General features: G+C 50.7%; 1 protein-coding gene across 1 annotated transcript in view; it reads right to left on the bottom strand.

The window, feature by feature from the left end:
- Positions 1-23,035, bottom strand: part of LOC136626856 (C-type lectin domain family 10 member A-like) — a 73,405-nt gene that overhangs the window by 42,725 nt on the left and 7,645 nt on the right. The window contains exons 3-5 of the mRNA XM_066601814.1: positions 17,046-17,135; positions 15,648-15,981; positions 12,576-12,856 (exon numbers count right to left, since the gene is read on the bottom strand). Coding sequence (XP_066457911.1) covers positions 12,576-12,856; positions 15,648-15,981; positions 17,046-17,135 — 705 coding nt within the window. The remainder of the gene's footprint in view (positions 1-12,575; positions 12,857-15,647; positions 15,982-17,045; positions 17,136-23,035) is intronic.

The raw sequence follows: 23,035 nt of genomic DNA, 5'->3' as shown, positions 1-23,035 counted from the left end.
ATGATTGGTGAAGTCTGCAGAGATCGGTGAAGAATGTTAAAGTACGAAAAGTAAAGGAAAGATAGTTGAAGTTACAAGATGGCGATTTGTAGAAGTTCTTTGTGTAAGGCCATCCCTTCACCATCTTAGGGCTCCGCCCTGGATGTGTCATGGATGAGGTTTTCTCCCTATTGCCCCGCCCCTAGATGGCCGTGTTGTTATTGTGGCCAATAGCAGTTTGCATACCTTGTCTAGTATGTAGTATTCCTGGACTTGCCCCTTACCATCGCTCAGTCAGGCCACGCTCTTAGTGGCCATTTCAGTTCCATGGCCCAGCAGCCATATTAGAATCTGCTGTAGCACTACCTTAGACAGCCGCCCAAGCGCCATCTTAAGTCCACAACAGGCTCGGGCTTCTCACCTCTCATCGATGTACCTTTTACCTGGCATCCCAATGCTTGTATTGGTATTAGTGCAATGATGGGTGCCTTCTCCAGATTGCATAGAAATATTCAACCCCCCCCCCCCCCTGGTTATCTGCCTGCAGCCTGTGTTAGCACCCACCTCAGGTCACTTACCTGGCAGTGTTTAAATTGCCTGAACATATAGTTGTTAAATGGGGAGAAAAAGGGGAATGTAGGCTACACTAGCATTGAATGGAGGCACATTTACAAATGGCTTGATGTGACAGCGGCTCGGTGTAGTTTACAGATAGTCGCACACCTCTGATAAAGCTGCAGCTTCACTTCCCCCATCATTCTCCCTTTCAGCTAGACAGTCCAGCGGGAAGAAGGGAGGGAGGAAAGTGTGTTGATCTTCTAATGTAAGAATTCTCGCAGCACTACACTTCCTTCGTTAATGGAATAGAAACTTGTAATGCAGTGAATTACTGTCTTTATTATACGTTTATGCAAATAGGAATGTTAATTAAAAATCATCAGAAAGGGGATTGCCAGGTTTAGTGAGTATAATCCAACATAATATAGCAAATGCATAATATTCTGATGTCGACCCGAACTGGGATGCTAATAGTGACATTAGAAGAACGTTACAGCGCACTACGGCTGGAGAGCAAAGGACTGTTAAAAAACGAAGATGGCCTGCAGCAATCCAGTCAAGACAGCCCAACCCCCGTACAACGCCCGAAACAACCCACCTCCTTCATACGTACATAAGGGTGGGCCCTAACATCGCCCTCTTGATGGAGGCCAATGCAAAAGGTGCAGGAAGCATGGTCACCGGAGTAGAGACTGCCCCCTCACTGCCTCTGCTCATACAGGAAGAGAAAGAGTCCAGGCCCAAAATGGCTGTTATCAGAGATGAGCACATGGCAGAGCCGCTCCCACAACCTCCATCTTGCTTTGCTCCTATTGTTCCGATGTATGAAGATAATGCTGAATGAGGATGACCAGGTTCCTACCTGCTGGGCCCCCAGGAACCTATGATCAGAATAAATGTATGGGGTCATTCTATGAACTTTATGGTTGATACCAGAGCTGAATATTCAGTTATAACCCAAAGAAGTCCCTCATCAATTCCTGTATCCACCGGACTGTCTAATACCAAAATTAGGACAGGATATGATGAGAAAACTACAGGCCCAAGTGTCCTTTGAACCAGGGCAGATGCCTTTACAACTTGCAAAAGTCCTGCCCAGATCCTCTCACTCACAGTGCCTCAGAAGGGGAGAATGGAGATTGTTTGCTGTCATTCATGAGCCAGATCACTCAAGTCCCACCCCGGACCTAGTAATGAAACTGCTAGGAGTATTGGAGGAAGATGATCTACTAGGACTAACTCAGAATTGTATGACAGCTTGTAGCTGCTGCTTCTACAGTGTCTCTTTTGCTACTGATCTCCAGTCTGCTGTAGCTTTTTGCAACTTGTGTACCTTCCAGGTTCTCTGTTACCTACTCTCACCCTCGATCTCTGTTCCTGCTTGGTATGACCCGTTCTGGTGTTAGGGTCGAGACAGGGTTAGTCAGCGCCCAGTTTCCAGCTCAGGGCCGTTATTGTCAGAGCGATGACCCTGCTCTCTGTTGGGCAGGGATTTCATATTCCTCACCAGTGCATGGCTAGCTCAGTAATAGTTTCCACCTCCTACCAAGCTACATGCTGAGGAGTGAGTCTCCGGTCTCTGGGTCAGCTGTCAGTATCACTGGGTGTTTTTTCTGGACAACACAGTGGTTCTACAGCCACCTACGTAACAAGAATATACTTCCAGTCGCAGTGCAGCTGAAGCCAGGAGCACAACCGGTGTCCATCAAGCAATACAGCCTACCATCGGCGGCCTGCCAGGTATCACACTGCATCTGGAAAAGTTGCAAAGGTACGGGATCCTGAGGAGATGCCAATCACCTTGAATCATCCCTCACTGGCCTGTAAAGAAACCTAGAAGAACAGAGTGTGAATCAAGCTGTGGTTACTTTGCATCAAACAGTGCCCAGCCGGCCGTACCCGCTGCTTGGACTGATACCAGGAGAAGCTACTCACTTTACGGTGCTGAATTTGAAAGATTCTTTTTTCACCGTCAGGCTGACAAAGGACGGTCAGCTTATCTTTGCCTTCCAATGAGAAGACCTAAAACCCGGTGAAAAGTACCGTTTGCCCCAAGGGCTCAAGAACTCATCCAGACTCGTCAGAGAAGCTCTTGCTATTAACCTAAAGAAGAATTTCCAGCCAGGCAAAGTAAAATGCATTGCTACAGTATGTGGATGACCTCCTAATAACTGAATCTATCTCTGAACCAAGTCTGCAGAACACTAAGACAGTGCTTTGTCATCTCTATGAAGCCAGATACAAAGTCTGAAGCAAGAAGTCACAGATCTGTCAAGCAACTGTCAAATTTCATATCCCACATGGAAAGGTACAACTGGAAGGTGAAAGAAAGTAGGCCATCTGCAATATCCTTGTACCAACCACCAGAAGAAAGAGTCAGAGAATTCCTTAGAGCTGCTGGAATCTGCAGAATATGGATACCTGGCCTTCCTGAAATGGCCAAACCCCTTTATGAAGTCACAAAGGTAGGTGAAGATGCCCTCTACTGCTAGGAGCAGGAACATACAAGGGCCTATGACAACATCAAGCAAGCTCTTCTAAAAGCACCTGCACTGGCCTTGCCTAATCTGGAGAAACCACTTATTCTGTATGTTCATGAGAAGAAGAGACTGGTGATCATCATTCTTATCCAGATGATGGAATCTTGGCATCAAGCTGTTGCCCATCTCTCCAAGCAACTTGATAATGCAGCCATGGGATGAGAAGACCGTCAGCAACAGTGGCCTTGGTTACGGAGGCTGACAAGCTAAACCTGGGTCAAGATCTTACAGTAGGGGTGCCACCTTCTGTCCTAATTCTGATGGATGCCAAAGGTCACCACTGGCTGACAAATGCTCGCATGATCAAGCACTAAGGCTTCCTATGTCAAAACCCAAGACTGAAGTTGGAAGTACAGTATGTACTACTCTAAATCCAGAAACTCTGTTGCCCACCAGATCTGAAACCCCTGACTATAACTGCTGTGAGGTGATGAAGTCTTCAGTAGCCATCCTGTTCTATGAGAAACAACTCTTGAAGCTCCTGATGTTGAATAGTACACAGATGGTAGCAGCCTCATGCATAAAGACATACGCTATGCTGGATATTCAGTGGTCACCCTACTACAAAAGCAGAACCGCTGCGCAAAGGAACTTCAACTCAAAAGGCAGAACTTATTACACTTATCAGAAAAACCGTACAGCTGGGGTGAAAGTCAATATCTTCACTGAATCAAAGTAGGCCTTCCTCGCACCCCATGTTCATAGGGCCCTGAAAAAAAGAGTCTGATCCCTTCAGCCAGTCAAGAAGTGAAGCACACTCCTCTCATTCCGGAACAATCAGAAGAGGCGTGGGTCATTCACTGTAAAGGAAGACAGAAGAGAGACTCACTCATTGCACAGGGAAACAGAGACAGATGCTGATGCCAAGCGAGCTGCCACTCTCCAAAACGCCAAAAGTCCTGTCAAGCTACAAGCCCTCTTCCTGGTTACCCCCAGCAACTGGAATCTGTGCTACAATCGAAGCGAACAGGAGTGGCTAAAGACAGAAGATGGAAAATACACATGAGGGCTGGTTCATCCCTTCAGATGGATGAAATGTGGCCCCCAACAGCACTAGCAATAGAGACAGTCAAGAAAGTGCATGAGGACACACTATGGGTCCACCACTATGGAAGATTTTATACAAGATTTGCTGTACATACCAAGACTTACCAGATGAGCACCAGGAAATGTGTCATTTATGCTGAAAATAGTCCCAGACAAGGACCTCTGAAGACTCCAGGGATACAATCTTATGGAGCTGCTCTCTTCCAAGATGTACTAGCGGAATTTACTCAAAGGCCTGCAGCTCATGGATGGAAATATCTCCTGGTCTTTGTCTGCACTTACACGGAGTGGATGAAGGCCTATCCCACTAGGACTGACAAAAAAAAATCGACTGAAGTGGCCAGAGTACTACTGAGAGACATAATGCCAAGACACGGCCTACCAGTGCGGATTGGGTGAGACAACAGACCAGCATTGGCTGCAGAGATCAAACAAGAGCCAGCCAGCTGCCTCACGATTAGATGGAAATTGTACTTTGCACAGAGACCTCAGAGCTCAGGAAAGGCTCAGCGCATGGACTGGAGTTTAACACTTGCTCCCCTAAAATGGTCACAAGTCCTACCCATTGCTCTGCTCAGAATCAGATCTACCCCCACCAAAAGAACTGGTTGTTCCCCTCTTAAGATGATGTAGGGTCGGCCTGGACAAGTAGTGTTGGGGATTAGAGCAGACAACAAACTAGTGGGAGAGATAAGTCACCAGCCGATACTTGCCCTGGGTAAGAGCATGCCAACCATTGCCAAAAGAGCAGGAAAAAATGTTACCTATATGTCTGGGTACTGCAGTGTAGTTACCTGCATGTCTGGGTACTGCGGTGTAGTTACCTGCATGTCTGGGTACTGCGGTGCAGTTACCTGCATGTCTGGGTACTGCGGTGCAGTTACCTGCATGTCTGGGTACTGCGGTGCAGTTACCTGCATGTCTGGGTACTGCGGTGCAGTTACCTGCATGTCTGGGTACTGCGGTGCAGTTACCTGCATGTCTGGGTACTGCGGTGCAGTTACCTGCATGTCTGGGTACTGCGGTGCAGTTACCTGCATGTCTGGGTACTGCGGTGCAGTTACCTGCATGTCTGGGTACTGCGGTGTACTTCTTTTATGTTCCAGGGGGAAAAAGTCTGGGTGAAAGATTTGGTTTGCGAGGCTTCTGGTGCCAAGGTGGAAGGGCCCATACACCGTGGTGCCATCTACCCTGACTGATTTTAAAGTTGCTGAGATGGGACCTTGAATCCACTAGACCAGAGTCAAAGTGGCCTACACTGACCGTGCCTGCCTACCACAGCCGAAAGATCCACTGAAGCTCACCTTAAAAACCTCCAGAAGTACCTTAGACCAGAAAGGGACCTTGCCCCCTCCTGGAAGGCCAGGAGGCACCAGTGACAGTCTTTATATGCACAGCTCCACCCCCCATATTTACGTTATACATACGGCTCCACCCCATACTGATGCTATATGTACAGCTCCACCCCCCATATTTACGTTATACATACGGCTCCACCCCATACTGATGCAATATGCACAGCTCCATCCCCCATATTGACGTTATGCATACGGCTCCACCCCATACTGATGCTATATGTACAGCTCCACCCCCCATATTTACGTTATACATACGGCTCCACCCCATACTGATGCAATATGCACAGCTCCACCCCCCATATTGACGTTATACATACGGCTCCACCCCCCCATACTGATGCTATACATAGAGACAGTGGTTTTCCCTCAAACACTTAGAAGAAAGGAGAACTACAGCTGCAAGACAACAAGAAGAATGAAGAAGACTGTGTTGGGGGGGGGGGGGGGTAACGCTATACAGGAAACTTGGATTTCTACCAATAATGGTGATAATATATATGCAAGAAGCTGGAATGGGCACACGCATCACAGGAACATTAGTGTAACATACTTACTACACGGGTAAGGGGAGACAAGTAGGGGGTTACACGTACAATAAGACCACCTACTACATGTGTGAACATGGTCTATAGATCATATGCTATAATCCAGTATATCCTCCCCCTAGAACATGGATAGACACTGATGGGGCACGGGATACACAGGCTATACTAAAGCCTATGGGGGGCACAAACCCCTAAATTAGGATGATAGGCTATAAGCCAGTGATAGCTATCAAAGGGAGGGAAATGTGGTAGGAGGATTTATAAGCTATTGTTTCTCTGTTATCAGCCAGAGACCTGGAGTATATTGTAAGTCTTCTCTGCTTATACTTTTGTAATTTGATAGTAAGATTAAGATTGTCCCCATTGCATTCTAACCCCCCTTGGTGTGACCCTGTTCTGCTCCCCATGCATCTGTATGTACGTAGCGGGTATAAGAGATATGATGACCCAACGTGTTAGCGTTAATAATGCTGCCCGCACTGTACACTCTGGGTGAAAGATGTGAATAGACCGGGGTCTGTGCGCACATAAATAACCATGTCCTGAGAAGATCCTGAGCTGTTCTGTCAAATATCCTATCTCAATATGTATGGCCTCACCCCCCCCACATTGACGCTATACATACAGCTCCCCCCCCCCCATACTGACATACCTACAGCTCCACCCCCTATAGTATATATACCAAGGCTGCATATACAGCTCCACCACCATTTTCACGCTATACATACAGCTCAACCCCCATACTGATGTTATATGTACAGTTCCACCCCCCCCCCCCCATACTGACGCTATACGTACAGCTTCAACCCCTACACGGACACTGTATGTACAGCTCAACCCCCCTAATGAAAATATACGTACAGCTCCACTTCCTATATGGACGCTATATGCACAGCTCCCCCCCACACACACTAACGCTATACACACAGCTCCACCCTCCTAAGTGACGCTATATGCACAGATCCATCCCCCATATTTATGCTATACGCACAGCTCCAAACCCCCCATTCTAACGCTATACATAAAGCTCAACCCCCATACCGACGCTATACGCACAAACCCCCCCCATACCGATGCTATATGCACAGCTCCACCCCCATACTGACGCTATATGTACAGCTCCACCCCCATACTGACGCTATATGTACAGCTCCACCCCCATACTAACGCTATACATACAGCTCAACCCCCATACCGACGCTATACGCACAAACCCCCCCCCCATACCGATGCTATATGCACAGCTCCACCCCCATACTGACGCTATATGCACAGCTCCACCCCCATACTGACGCTATATGCACAGCTCCACCCCCATACTGACGCTATATATACAGCTCCACCCCTATATTGATGCTATAAAGAACAGCTCCACCCCCATACTGATGCTATATGTACAGCTCCACCCCTATATTGACACTATACATAGAGCTCCACCCCCCATATTGACGCTTTATACACAGCTCCACCTCCCAATTTTGAAGCTATACATACAGCTCCACCCCCCCCCCCCATATTGAAGCTATACGCACAGCTTTAACCCCCATATTGAGGCTATACACACAGCTCCAACCCCGCATTCTGACACTATATGCACAGCTCCAACCCCATACTGATGCTATATGCACAGCTCCAACCCCATACTGACGCTATATGTACAGCTCCATCCCCATACTGACGCTATATGTACAGCTCCACCCCCATACTGACGCTATATGTACAGCTCCACCGCCATACTGATGCTATACATACAGCTCCAACCCCATACTGACGCTATATGTACAGCTCCATCCCCATACTGACGCTATATGTACAGCTCCACCCCCATACTGACGCTATATGTACAGCTCCATCCCCATACTGACGCTATATGTACAGCTCCATCCCCATACTGACGCTATATGTACAGCTCCATCCCCATACTGACGCTATATGTACAGCTCCATCCCCATACTGACGCTATATGCACAGCTCCAACCCCATACTGACGCTATATGTACAGCTCCATCCCCATACTGACGCTATATGCACAGCTCCACCCCCATACTGATGCTATATATACAGCTCCACCCCTATATTGATGCTATAAAGAACAGCTTCACCCCCATACTGATGCTATATGTACAGCTCCACCCCTATATTGACACTATACATAGAGCTCCACCCCCCATATTGACGCTTTATACACAGCTCCACCTCCCAATTTTGAAGCTATACATACAGCTCCACCCCCCCCCCCCCATATTGATGCTATACGCACAGCTTTAACCCCCATATTGAGGCTATACACACAGCTCCAACCCCGCATTCTGACACTATATGCACAGCTCCAACCCCATACTGATGCTATATGCACAGCTCCAACCCCATACTGACGCTATATGTACAGCTCCATCCCCATACTGACGCTATATGTACAGCTCCACCCCCATACTGACGCTATATGTACAGCTCCACCGCCATACTGATGCTATACGTACAGCTCCACCCCTCCCCCCATTCTGAAGCTATACGTACTGCTCCACCCCCATACCGATGCTATATGCACAGCTCCAACCCCATACTGACGCTATATGTACAGCTCCATCCCCATACTGATGCTATATGCACAGCTCCAACCCCATACTGACGCTATATGTACAGCTCCATCCCCATACTGACGCTATATGTACAGCTCCATCCCCATACTGACGCTATATGTACAGCTCCATCCCCATACTGATGCTATATGCACAGCTCCAACCCCATACTGATGCTATATGCACAGCTCCATCCCCATACCGATGCTATATGCACAGCTCCATCCCCATACTGACGCTATATGCACAGCTCCAACCCCATACTGACGCTATATGTACAGCTCCATCCCCATACTGATGCTATATGTACAGCTCCATCCCCATACTGATGCTATATGCACAGCTCCAACCCCATACTGATGCTATATGTACAGCTCCATCCCCATACTGACGCTATATGTACAGCTCCATCCCCATACTGACGCTATATGTACAGCTCCATCCCCATACTGACGCTATATGTACAGCTCCATCCCCATACTGACGCTATATGCACAGCTCCAACCCCATACTGATGCTATATGTACAGCTCCATCCCCATACTGACGCTATATGTACAGCTCCATCCCCATACTGACGCTATATGCACAGCTCCACCCCCATACTGATGCTATATGCACAGCTCCAACCCCATACTGACGCTATATGTACAGCTCCATCCCCATACTGATGCTATATGTACAGCTCCATCCCCATACTGATGCTATATGTACAGCTCCATCCCCATACTGACGCTATATGTACAGCTCCATCCCCATACTGATGCTATATGCACAGCTCCAACCCCATACTGACGCTATATGTACAGCTCCATCCCCATACTGACGCTATATGTACAGCTCCATCCCCATACTGACGCTATATGTACAGCTCCATCCCCATACTGACGCTATATGTACAGCTCCAACCCCATACTGATGCTATATGCACAGCTCCAACCCCATACTGATGCTATATGTACAGCTCCATCCCCATACTGACGCTATATGTACAGCTCCATCCCCATACTGATGCTATATGCACAGCTCCAACCCCATACTGACGCTATATGTACAGCTCCATCCCCATACTGACGCTATATGTACAGCTCCATCCCCATACTGACGCTATATGTACAGCTCCATCCCCATACTGACGCTATATGTACAGCTCCATCCCCATACTGATGCTATATGTACAGCTCCATCCCCCATACTGATGCTATATGTACAGCTCCATCCCCCATACTGACGCTATATGTACAGCTCCATCCCCATACTGATGCTATATGTACAGCTCCATCCCCCATACTGATGCTATATGTACAGCTCCATCCCCATACTGACGCTATATGTACAGCTCCATCCCCATATTGACGCTATATGTACAGCTCCATCCCCATACTGATGCTATATGTACAGCTCCATCCCCCATACTGATGCTATATGTACAGCTCCACCCCCATATTGACGCTATATATACAGCTCCACCCCTATATTGATGCTATACGTACAGCTCCACCCCCCAATTTTGAAGCTATACATTAAGCTCCACCGCCATACTGACGCTATAATGTACAGCTCACCCCCTATATTGACGCTATACATACAGCTCCACCCCCCCATATTGATGCTATACGCACAGCTTCAACCCCATATTGAGGCTATACACACAGCTCCAACCCCCCATTCTGACACTATATGCACAGCTCGAACCCCATACTGATGCTATACGTACAGCTCCACCCCTCCCCCCATTCTGAAGCTATACGTACTGCTCCACCCCCATACCGACGCTATATGCACAACTCCCCCCCCATACCGATGCTATATGCACAGCTCCAACCCCATACTGACGCTATATGTACAGCTCCAACCCCATATTGACGCTATAATATACAGCTCCACCCCTATATTGATGCTATACGTACAGCTCCACCCCCCAATTTGAAGCTATACATACAGCTCCACCGCCATACTGACGCTATATATACAGCTACACCCCCTATATTGACGCTATACATACAGCTCCACCCCCATACTGACGCTATATGTACAGCTCCATCCCCATACTGATGCTATATGTACAGCTCCATCCCCATACTGACGCTATATGTACAGCTCCATCCCCATACTGACGCTATATGTACAGCTCCATCCCCATACTGACGCTATATGTACAGCTCCATCCCCATACTGACGCTATATGTACAGCTCCATCCCCATACTGACGCTATATGTACAGCTCCAACCCCATACTGACGCTATATGTACAGCTCCATCCCCATACTGACGCTATATGTACAGCTCCATCCCCATACTGATGCTATATGTACAGCTCCATCCCCATACTGACGCTATATGTACAGCTCCATCCCCATACTGACGCTATATGTACAGCTCCATCCCCATACTGACGCTATATGTACAGCTCCATCCCCATACTGACGCTATATGTACAGCTCCATCCCCATACTGACGCTATATGTACAGCTCCAACCCCATACTGACGCTATATGTACAGCTCCATCCCCATACTGACGCTATATGTACAGCTCCATCCCATATTGACGCTATATGTACAGCTCCATCCCCATACTGACGCTATATGTACAGCTCCATCCCCATACTGATGCTATATGCACAGCTCCAACCCCATACTGACGCTATATGTACAGCTCCATCCCCATACTGATGCTATATGTACAGCTCCATCCCCATACTGACGCTATATGTACAGCTCCATCCCCATACTGATGCTATATGTACAGCTCCATCCCCCATACTGATGCTATATGTACAGCTCCACCCCCATATTGACGCTATATATACAGCTCCACCCCTATATTGATGCTATACGTACAGCTCCACCCCCCAATTTTGAAGCTATACATTAAGCTCCACCGCCATACTGACGCTATAATGTACAGCTACACCCCCTATATTGACGCTATACATACAGCTCCACCCCCCCATATTGATGCTATACGCACAGCTTCAACCCCCATATTGAGGCTATACACACAGCTCCAACCCCCCATTCTGACACTATATGCACAGCTCCAACCCCATACTGATGCTATACGTACAGCTCCACCCCTCCCCCCATTCTGAAGCTATACGTACTGCTCCACCCCCATACCGATGCTATATGCACAGCTCCAACCCCATACTGACGCTATATGTACAGCTCCCCCCCCATACCGATGCTATATGCACAGCTCCAACCCCATACTGACGCTATATGTACAGCTCCACCCCCATATTGACGCTATATATACAGCTCCACCACTATATTGATGCTATACGTACAGCTCCACCCCCCAATTTTGAAGCTATACATTAAGCTCCACCGCCATACTGACGCTATAATGTACAGCTACACCCCCTATATTGACGCTATACATACAGCTCCACCCCCCCATATTGATGCTATACGCACAGCTTCAACCCCCATATTGAGGCTATACACACAGCTCCAACCCCCCATTCTGACACTATATGCACAGCTCCAACCCCATACTGATGCTATACGTACAGCTCCACCCCTCCCCCCATTCTGAAGCTATACGTACTGCTCCACCCCCATACCGACGCTATATGCACAACTCCCCCCCCCCATACCGATGCTATATGCACAGCTCCAACCCCATACTGACGCTATATGTACAGCTCCACCCCTATATTGATGCTATACGTACAGCTCCACCCCCCAATTTTGAAGCTATACATACAGCTCCACCGCCATACTGACGCTATAATGTACAGCTACACCCCCTATATTGACGCTATACATACAGCTCCACCCCCCATATTGACGCTTTATACACAGCTCCAACCCCCATATTGATGCTATACGTACAGCTCCACCCCCCCCCATATTGATGCTATACGTACAGCTCCACCCCCCCATATTAATGCTATACATACAGCTCCACCCCCCCCCCCCCCATATTGACTCTATATACATAGCTCCACCCTCCATACTCACAGTCTTTACTGGTTAAGCATTTCCCAGTATCACTCAGGCTCTCCTCCAGATAGCTCAGCCTCTCCTGCCGCTGCTCCGAGTCTCTCGTTATTTCCTCCGCCTTTTTCTTGGTGTCTTGGAGAGATTTCTGTGCAGTGGAAAGTTCCATATTCTTCTGAGACAAATCGCTCTGTGTGGATTGGAGACTATTCCTGGTATTTTGGAGGTCCCTTCTTGTCTGAGCCAGGATCCTATCGGAGGTCTGCTTCTCTGTCCTGACCCCTTTCAGGGTGTTTTCACATCTAAGGTATAAGCCAAGAGTTATTTACGCTGTGGTCTGAGTGTATGTGAGAAGTAACCATTTCTGCCCATTTCATCCATTTCTGTAAGCTATATGTATTAAAGGACCAGCTGCTAAGAATTACTATATACCAAAACACACAGAAAAGAGGAAATCCTGCTTCCGTATCTCTATCTATCACACAAATAGAAGCAGCTGCATGAAGGACATTGCACAGCAGTACTGAGCAGTGTAGATGTAAATTCAGCACTAGGCTGGGATAAAACACTGAAGGCATCAGACACATGGAGGACATTGCACAGCAGTACTGAGCAGTGTAGATTTATCTCAGCCTAGTGCTGAATTTACAACACTGAAGGCATCAGCAGCATGAAGGACATTACACAGCAATACTGAGCAGTGTAGATGTAAATTCAGCACTAGGCTGGAATAAAACACTAAAGGCATCAGACGCATAGAGGACATTGTAAGGGAGTGGAGGAGAGCTGCCTCCTAAAGAAAAGAGTGGTGCTGCTGCCCCAGCACCACAAAACCTTCACCCCATAGTAGTTAGTATTCATGCCCCCATCCAACTCCTACGAGCGAGGAGCACAGTATCTGAATGTATAGGAGCATTGGCTGCCTGATGGTGCCACTACACCATCAATGCAATAAGCAGATGAAGAGGAGGGTCAGCCTCCTTGTGTGATTTGGCCAGTGTGTCACTTGCTGTAGAGAAGTATGGGCAGGTACCATTGTAGTGAGTCAGTCCCCCCCCCCCCCCCCCCCATAAATGAAGCTGACGTCATACTTTAGTGTGTGCATCCGGGATCTTCCTCTGCCCTCCCCTGCCCTCTCCTCTTTAGTTCTGTGAGAGGATAGAAGGGAGTAGGCGCTGCTGCGGGTGCACACACACACACTTCCTCCCGCAGCATTGCCAAGAAGAGGAAGAGCAGTGGCGCTTTGAGGACCAGAAAGAGGGTAAGTTGCATGGGTTTCATCGGAGTGGTGGGGGGTGTCACTATTACTACTGAGGGGCACTGGGGGGGGGGGGCACTATTACTACTGACGGTCACTGAGGAGGACACTATTAATACTGGGGGGTCACTGTGGGGGTCACAATTAATACTGGGGGTCACTGTGGGGGGGGTCACTTAATACTGGGGGTCACTGTGGGGGGGTCACTGTGGGGGTCACTGTTGTTACTGATGGTCACTGTGGGGGATACTATAACTACTGAGGGCTACTATGGGGGCCACTATTACTACTGAGGGTCACTGCGGGGGGGGGGGGGGTCACTATTACTACTGAGGGTCACTATGGGGGTCACTATTACTACTGAGGGTCACTGCAGGGGGGGTCACTATTACTACTGAGGGTCACTGTGGGGGGGGGGTCACTATTACTACTGAGGGTCACTGCCAGGGGGGTCACTTACTACTGAGGGTCACTGCGGGGGTCACTATTACTACTGAGGGTCACTGAGGAGGACACTATTAATACTGGGGGTCACTGTGGGGGGGGGGGTCACTATTGTTACTGACTGTCACTGTTGGGGATACTATAGCTACTGAGGGTCACATTGGAGGATACTATTACTACTGAGGGTCACTGTGGGGGTCACTATTTCTACTGAGGGTCACTGCGGGGGGGGGGGTGTCACTATTACTATTGAGAGTCACTGCGGGGGTCACTATTAATACTGGGGGTCACTGTGGGGGGGAGGTCACTATTAATATTGGGGGGCACTATTGTTACTGACGGTCACTGAGGGGGATACCATAACTACTGAGGGTCACATTGGAGGATACTATTACTACTGAGGGTCACTGCGGGGGTCACTATTGTTACTGAGGCCACTCTGCACGTGGCACCATAATTGAAGCTGACTTACGGTATGTTTACACATGGTGGAAATGCTGTGGAATGTTGGCAGCGTAAAATTCAGTATTTCAGCGCTCCCCTCACCTCCTCCGATGGCTGCCTGCTGTCAGCGCTCCCCTCACCTCCTTTGGAGGCTGCCTGCTGTCAGCGCTCCCCTCACCTCCTTTGGAGGCTGCCTGCTGTCAGTGCTCCCCTCACCTCCTCCGAAGGCTGCCTACTGTCAGTGCTCCCCTCACCTCCTCCGGAGGCTGCCTGCTGTCAGCGCTCCCTCACCTCCTCCGAAGGCTGCCTGCTGTCAGCGCTCCCCTCACTTCCTTCGAAGGCTGCCTGCTGTCAGCGCTCCCGGCTTCCAGTTTTCTGCAGCCTGCTCAGGTGCGGCGCGGCTGGTTAGGTGTGACCACTACAGGCCGCTGGGAACTGGAAGCTGGGGAGCGCTGACAGCGGAAGGCCTACAGAGGAGGTGAGGAGGAGCGCCGCACAGTATGACATCAGTGGTGGGTACCCGGCTTGTTCTGCACCAATAGCACGGATTTTGACTGTTTTTTGGATGCAGACGTGCTGCGGTATTCGCTCCCCATCTTTTTTGAACCGGCGCTGTACATTTTATAATGAGGGAAGTAAAAGTGCATATAGTGATAAGCCCCGCCCCTGACCACACCCATCTGCCCCGCTTTGATCGTAGGAAAATCTGGTCCCCTTACCTTAGTGGGCACAGGAAAACATGTATGAGGGGCAGCCACTAAGGGGTCTTTTCCTACCTGTGGTGCAGTGGAATAAGCCCTGCCATTACTTGTATATACTTTGACCGCGCTGCTCATATATGGAGAGGTCAGTGCTGGATCCTCGGGGATATTCTGCTGCAGACTCTTCTGGCTGATGTGGGGACGGTGACATCTCAGCCCTCTGGGGGAACAGTGTGCACGACTTACCTTGTCAGCTGGCTCTCCTTCCCTCCCAGCTCATTCTGGGTGCTCAGGAGAACTTCGTGCAGCCTCCGCCGGGCGTCCTCCGTGTCCTCCTTCTCCTTCATCGCCCTCTGCAGCTCCAGGCTGGTGGTCCTCCACCTCTCCTGCACCTCCTGCCATGCCGCCTTGGTCTCCTCCAGTTCTCGCTGTGCCTCTCTCAGCTCGCCCTCCAGCATTTGGACGCGGTCATCCTTCCTCAGGGTGTCCTGCGTGAATCTGGAGTCGAGTTCCTCATGTTCTCCCTGCAGATGTTGTAATTCCGCCGCCGTTTTGAGGTGGCGCTCAGAGACCTGCGATACTGACACACATTATACAGCGTAAGGGTGAGGTACGGCGTGGGGGCGGGGTACGGCGTGGGGACGGGGTACGGCGTGGGGACGGGGTACGGCGTGGGGACGGGGTACGGCGTGGGGACGAGGTACGGCATGGGGACGAGGTACGGCATGGGGACGGGGTACGGCGTGGGAACGAGGTACGGCGTGGGGATGAGGTACAACATGAGCACGAGGTACAACATAAGGACGAGGTACAGCGTGAGGGTGAGGTACGGCGTGGGGGCGGGGTACGGCGTGGGGACAGGGTACAACATGAGGACGAGGTACAACATGAGGACGAGGTACGGCGTGGGGACGGGGTACGGCGTGGGTACGGGGTACGGCATGGGGACGGGGTACGGCGTGGGGACGGGGTACGGCATGGGGATGAGGTACGGCGTGGGGACGAGGTACAACATGAGAACGAGGTACGGCGTGGGGACGGGGTATGGCATGGGGAAGAGGTACGGCGTGGGGACGGGGTACGGCGCGGGAACGGGGTACGGCATGGGGAAGAGGTACGGCGTGGGGACGGGGTACGGCGCGGGGACGGGGTACGGCGTGGGGACGGGGTACGGCGCGGGGACGAGGTATGCTGCATGGCTGCTCTCACATGGGCGTTTGGAAAAACACAGCATTTTACAGCGTTTTTGAACGACACTTTTAGGCGCGGTCGCCAGCGTTTTTGGCGCATCCCATCATTGCAAAGGACGATTTGGTGGGTTAAAAAGTGCTGCAACGCACTAAGATAGAGCGCACGGCGTGTTTTTAGCGTGGTGTTTGAAATGTCGCATTGGAACGCTCGTCAGAGAAGCCAAACCAATGGAGGCTCAGTACAGCGTTTGACATGCCCGCTAGACGCTGTTGATAATGCCGGTGTGAGAGCGGCCAGAGGAGCGGCGGTGGCAGACCTGATACGGTATGAGCGGACCTCAGGACGAGCCGCAGACAGTCAACACATAATGCAATGCAAACTGTGACCGAAACCCACAGCAAGTCTGAGACCCGCGGGCAGCATGAGGGTCCGGGTGAGGCTTGTGATACTCACATCGTACAGAAAGGCCAATGACGACGGCCAGCAGAGCGCAGGAGAGGAGGAGGAGGGTGATGGTGACGAGCTGAGGAAGAGCCGGGAGCCCTGAATAGAAAGAACACAAAGGATAAATGGCAGACGGCGCAGTATACGGGTGTGAGTGAGAGGGTATACATTATATAAGCAGACGGCGCAGTATACGGGTGTGAGTGAGGGGTATACATTATATAGAGCAGACGGCGCAGTATACGGGTGTGAGTGAGGGGGTATATATTATATAAGCAGACGGCGCAGTATACGGGTGTGAGTGAGGCGGTATACATTATATAGAGCAGACGGCGCAGTATACGGGTGTGAGTGAGGCGGTATACATTATATAGAGCAGACGGCGCAGTATACGGGTGTGAGTGAGGGGTATACATTATATAGAGCAGACGGCGCAGTATACGGGTGTGAGTGAGGGGGTATATATTATATAAGCAGACGGCGCAGTATACGGGTGTGAGTGAGGCGGTATACATTATATAGAGCAGACGGCGCAGTATACGGGTGTGAGTGAGGGGTATACATTATATAGAGCAGACGGCGCAGTATACGGGTGTGAGTGAGGGGGTATATATTATATAAGCAGACGGCGCAGTATACGGGTGTGAGTGAGGCGGTATACATTATATAGAGCAGACGGCGCAGTATACGGGTGTGAGTGAGGCGGTATACATTATATAAGCAGACGGCGCAGTATACGGGTGTGAGTGAGGCGGTATACATTATATAAGCAGACGGCGCAGTATACGGGTGTGAGTGAGGCGGTATACATTACATAAGTAGACGGCGCAGTATACGGGTGTGTAGTGGCCCAGAGTTGAGGGTCGCCTCCAGCACCTCAGGATACATGTTATATGTTTGTCTTGTGCGTCATCTAGACCAGTGATGGGCAACCTTTTGAGCTCGGTGTGCCAAAATTCTGCAAAAAACGGAGCATAACCCGGGCGGTGTGTCACTTTGAGAAAAAAACCATAAATTCGCAATATTTATAGTTTAAATAACAAAAATGTATAACTGTAATGTATAACTGTATTTAATAAACCCAAAACACTCATAGCACCGGCCCTCGCCTCTCACTGCCTCCCCCTCTCTTATCTCAGTGATGATGAGCCCCCAGCAGTGACAATGCCCCCCACAGCGGGCCCCCAGCAATGACAGCGGACCCCCAGCAGTGACATTGCCCCCCACAGCAGCCCCCCAGCAGCGCCAGCGCCCACCTCAGCAGCGACAGTGCCCCCCATGGCAGCGACAGTGTCAGAACCGGCAACTCTCGGGGCCTCCGTGCCCGCACCACCGGTCCGGCCACCCGGGGTACAGGAGCGCGGCGCAGAGGTACCCCGGTTCTTGTGATCTCCCCGGGCCGCTGTAATACTGGTCGCCGCCGGGTTGCTAGGGAGGCAGCTGGTGCTTCTAGTCGCTTGACTACCAGGCTGGCTTCCCTAGTAACTGTCTGTGCAGTGAGACTGGGGGCGTGTCCCCAGCACCGCCCTGATTAGCCCTGCTGCTGTCAGGCTCCCCGCCCCAATCAGCTTCTGGGGCGGGAGCGCTGACAGCATTTAAATAGGTGTGTTTTCCTCTCAGGCCTCGCCAGTGTTAGTTTGGTTCTCCAGCTGCACCCGCGTTTATCCTGACTGCTCTTGTGACCTCGGCTTTTCTGACACCTGCTTTTGGACTTGACTACGTTTTTGCCTGACCCCTCCGTACTGCGTACCCTCTTGTTGCCGACCCGGATTGTCTGACCATTCTACCGTTGCTTGTCTCAGTGTCTGTTTGTCTCCCGTGTCCCGCTTCCCTAGTGAGGGTAGGGACCGTCGCCCAGTTGTCGCCCTGGGGGTTAGCCCAGGGGGGCAAGTAGGCAGGGACAGGGGTTGCGGGATATCTCAGGGAACCCCATATCCCGGACACTGTCCTGACAGTAACACTGGCCGAACTAAGGTCAGACCCTTGCATCCGCCCGGCAACTTTGAGCCCCTCGATGGAGGCCGTGGCGGCTGTAGCGAACCAGGTCCAGGTCCTTACGACCCTTGCCCAGGACCTAACAGCCCGCTTGCAGCCACGGGAACAAGTGGCAGCTGCAGGTCCCATGCAGCCCTCGTCCGCTCCAGGAACGATGTCAGAACCTCGAGCCACGCTTCCGGATTGCTTCTCCGGAGAGAGAGATCGGTTTTTTGCATTTAGAGAGAGCTGCAAGCTCTACTTTGATCTCCGCCCCCACTCCTCTGGTACTGAATACCAGAAAGTGGGAATCGTAATTACCCGCCTGAGGGGGGACCCCCAAAATTGGGCTTTCTCGCTACCAGCTGGCTCTCCAGCCCGACTATCCCTTGACGCCTTTTTTTCCGCCCTGGGTCAAATTTATGACGAACCCGACCGGGCGGGCTACGCAGTCTCCAAACTTCTGGCCCTGCGCCAGGGTTGTAAGATGGCGGAGGACTACTGTTCCCAATTCCGTCAACATTGTACGGAATCCCGGTGAACGATGCCGCCCTAAAAGACTTATTTTTGACCGGTCTGTCTGAGGGTCTCAAGGACCTACTTGTGGCCCACCCAGAGCCTAGAACCCTGGAGCAAGCCATGTCGCTGGCTATTCGAGCCGACCGACGTTTGAGGGCCAGACACGCCGCTCGGACCACCCCACTCCCCACGTCTACTTCTTCGACTGACCCGACCTTTTACCCTCCCACCACCGAGGCCATAGAGCTGGGAGCCGTGAACCCCGAGCAACGACGGGAACACCGCCTGAAGAAGAACCTCTGCTTCTACTGTGGGGAGCCGGGTCACCGCATTGCTACCTGCGCTAAGAAGCCACGGCAGGAAGAACTCCCGCTCCTAGGCAGTTGTCGGGGGGACTGTCTAGGAGCCAAGGTACTCCCTGTGTTGTCCAAAATGTTAGTGCCTTGCACCCTAGAATTTCATGCTTTCCACCGTACTGGGCAAACCTTTGTTGATTCGGGGGGCTGCGGCTAATTTCGTTAACTTTAATTTCGTTGCTCAACTGTCCGGGGTTTTGTTACGTTTAGAAACTCCGATTCTGGTTTCAGGAGTGGACTCCACTCCTTGCAAGCAGGGGTGGTTTAATCTGGTGACCCCTGAAGTAAGGTTTACTATAGGAGCCTTACACGTGGAAACCTGCACTTTTCTTAGTGATGAGAGATTTGTCTGTGGACGTCGTCCTAGGCCTCCCCTGGCTCCGGGAGCACAACCCGGTAGTAAATTGGGACACGTTGGAACTGGTAAAGTGGGGTCCCCGCTGTGCCAATCACCTTTGTGCGGTGAGGTGGGAATCTCCACCTGCGAGGGGAGCCCCCTACCAGAATACCTCTCCGAGTTTTCTGACGTGTTCTCCAAACAATTATCTGAAGCTCTGCCCCCTCATAGGGAATGGGACTGTAAAATAGACTTGATTCCTGGGGCCAAACTTCCCCAAGGGCCGCATTTATAACGTTACGGTTCCAGAGAGAGAATCCATGAGGGACTACATCCAGGACAGCCTGGCCAAGGGGCACATCCGGCCCTCAGAATCCCCGGTGGGTGCCGGGTTTTTCTTCGTTGAGAAGAAGGATGGGGGGTCTCCGGCCCTGTATTGACTATAGAGAGCTAAATAAAATCACAGTCCGAAACCAGTATGCTCTTCCACTCATTCCTGACCTCCTCAACCAGGTCGCTGGTGCCCGATGGTTTTCTAAACTTGATCTCAGGGGAGCATACAACCTCATCCGCATTCGGGAGGGGGATGAGTGGAAAACCGCCTTCAATACGCCCCTCGGGCATTTTGAATACCTAGTTATGCCTTTTGGATTGTGTAACGCCCCCGCCATTTTTCAGGGGTACATGAACTCAGTGTTTCAGGATATCATGGGGGTGTTCGTGGTTGTATATCTAGACGACATTTTGATTTTTTCCTCCGACTTGCCGAGTCACCATACTCACGTTCAGACTGTGCTAGCTCGACTCAGACATAACAAGCTGTTTGCTAAACTCGAGAAATGTGTCTTCGGGGTACAAAAGATATCATTTTTGGGGTATATCATCACGCCATGCGACTTCCAGATGGATCCTGAAAAGGTGAAGGCCATCACGGAGTGGGCCCAGCCAGGGTCGTTGAAAGCCCTTCAACGCTTCCTCGGCTTCGCCAACTACTATCGCAAATTCATTAAAGACTTCTCCGTGGTGGCTAAACCTCTAACGGACCTCACCAGAAAGGGGGCAGATGTGAGGACCTGGTCTTCTGAGGCTCTGAGGGCCTTCAATACCCTAAAGGCGGCGTTCTCGTCTGCACCTGTCCTAGTACAACCGGATCTGTCCAGTCCTTTTGTGGTGGAGGTAGATGCCTCTGAGTTTGGTGTGGGAGCGGTACTGTCCCAAGGTCCCTCCACTCTCACCAACCTTAGACCGTGTGCCTATTTTTCTAGGAAGTTTTCGTCTACCGAACGGAACTATGATATAGGCAACCGGGAATTGCTGGCGATTAAGTGGGCTTTCGAAGAGTGGAGGCATTTTTTGGAAGGAGCCCATCACCAGATTACTGTACTCACTGACCATAAAAACCTCACTTATCTAGATTCCGCTAAGAGGTTAAATGCTCGGCAAGCCCGCTGGGCCTTGTTTTTCTCTCGGTTCAATTTTGTTGTTACCTATAGACCCGGTTCTAAGAATGTCAAGGCTGATGCCCTGTCTAGGAGTTTTGGTTCTCCGGAACCTTCCGAGCCGGAGCCTGAGAGCATTCTCTCCCCTGGGGTGGTCCTCGCTGCTGTCTCCTCCGACCTTTCACCTCTCATTCACGCCGCTCAACAATCTGCTCCTGAAGCCCTTCCGGAAGGCAAATTATTTGTCCCGTTGTCACTGAGATTGAAAGTGTTAGAGGAGACACATGCTTCAGTCCTAGCTGGACACCCCGGTATCAGGGGTACTCTGGAGTTAGCGGCCAGACTCTATTGGTGGCCGCACATGGCCAAGGATGTACGGGTATTTGTGTCCGCGTGCCCGGTTTGCGCAAGGGGGAAGAACCTCAGGAGACGTCCTGAGGGGCCTCTTCTGCCCTTGCCCATTCCGTCCAGGCCATGGTCCCATTTGTCCATGGATTTTATTACTGATCTGCCATCCTCGCTGGGGAATACGGTCATTTGGGTAATAGTTGACCGTTTCTCCAAAATGTCTCATTTTGTTCCACTTGGCAAGTTGCCTAACGCCAAACTTTTGTCTGAGATGTTCATCAAGGAGATTGTTCGGTTACATGGGATCCCCGAGGATATTGTGTCTGATAGAGGGGTTCAGTTCGTCGCTCGCTTCTGGCGAGCCTTCTGTAAAAATCTAAACGTTAATTTGTCCTTTTCCTCCGCTTTCCATCCCGAGAGTAACGGACAAACGGAACGGATGAACCAAGAACTTATCCAGTATCTGCGACTGTTTGTCTCTGATAACCAGCATCAGTGGGCCAACTACTTACCTCTCGCCGAATTTGCTATTAACAACCATGGTAACTCGTCGACCCAACTGTCACCTTTTTTTTGTAACTATGGGTTCCATCCCCGGTTCTCGCTTTCTACTCCTTTGGTCTCGAACAATCCGGCCGCCGACATATCCGCCGAAGAACTGTGCACAGTTTGGGCCCAGGTTCGTAAGAACCTTCAGGGTTCCCAAGAGAAACTGCGTAAATACGCAAATAAAAGACGTACTATCTCTGCACCTTTTGTGGTCGGGGAGCAGGTTTTATTATCATCTAAGAACCTGAGACTTAAGGTTCCCTCCCTGAAACTTGCTCCTCGGTTCATTGGCCCATTTACGGTTTCTCAGGTTATCAACCCGGTGTCATATAAGTTGGCACTTCCTGACCCCTGGAAGGTCCACAAGGTTTTTCACAAGAACTTGCTTAAGAAGTATGTGACTCCAGTTCTCCCCACCCAGAACCCGCCTCCTCCCTCTCTGGTACAGGGGGAACTGGAGTATGAAGTAGAAAGGCT

Source organism: Eleutherodactylus coqui, chromosome 5 (genome assembly GCF_035609145.1).
Source record: "Eleutherodactylus coqui strain aEleCoq1 chromosome 5, aEleCoq1.hap1, whole genome shotgun sequence".
Classification (NCBI taxonomy): Eukaryota; Metazoa; Chordata; class Amphibia; order Anura; family Eleutherodactylidae; genus Eleutherodactylus; species Eleutherodactylus coqui.
Note: the sequence above shows the minus strand (reverse complement) of the source record. Positions and strands in the feature narration are given on the sequence as shown.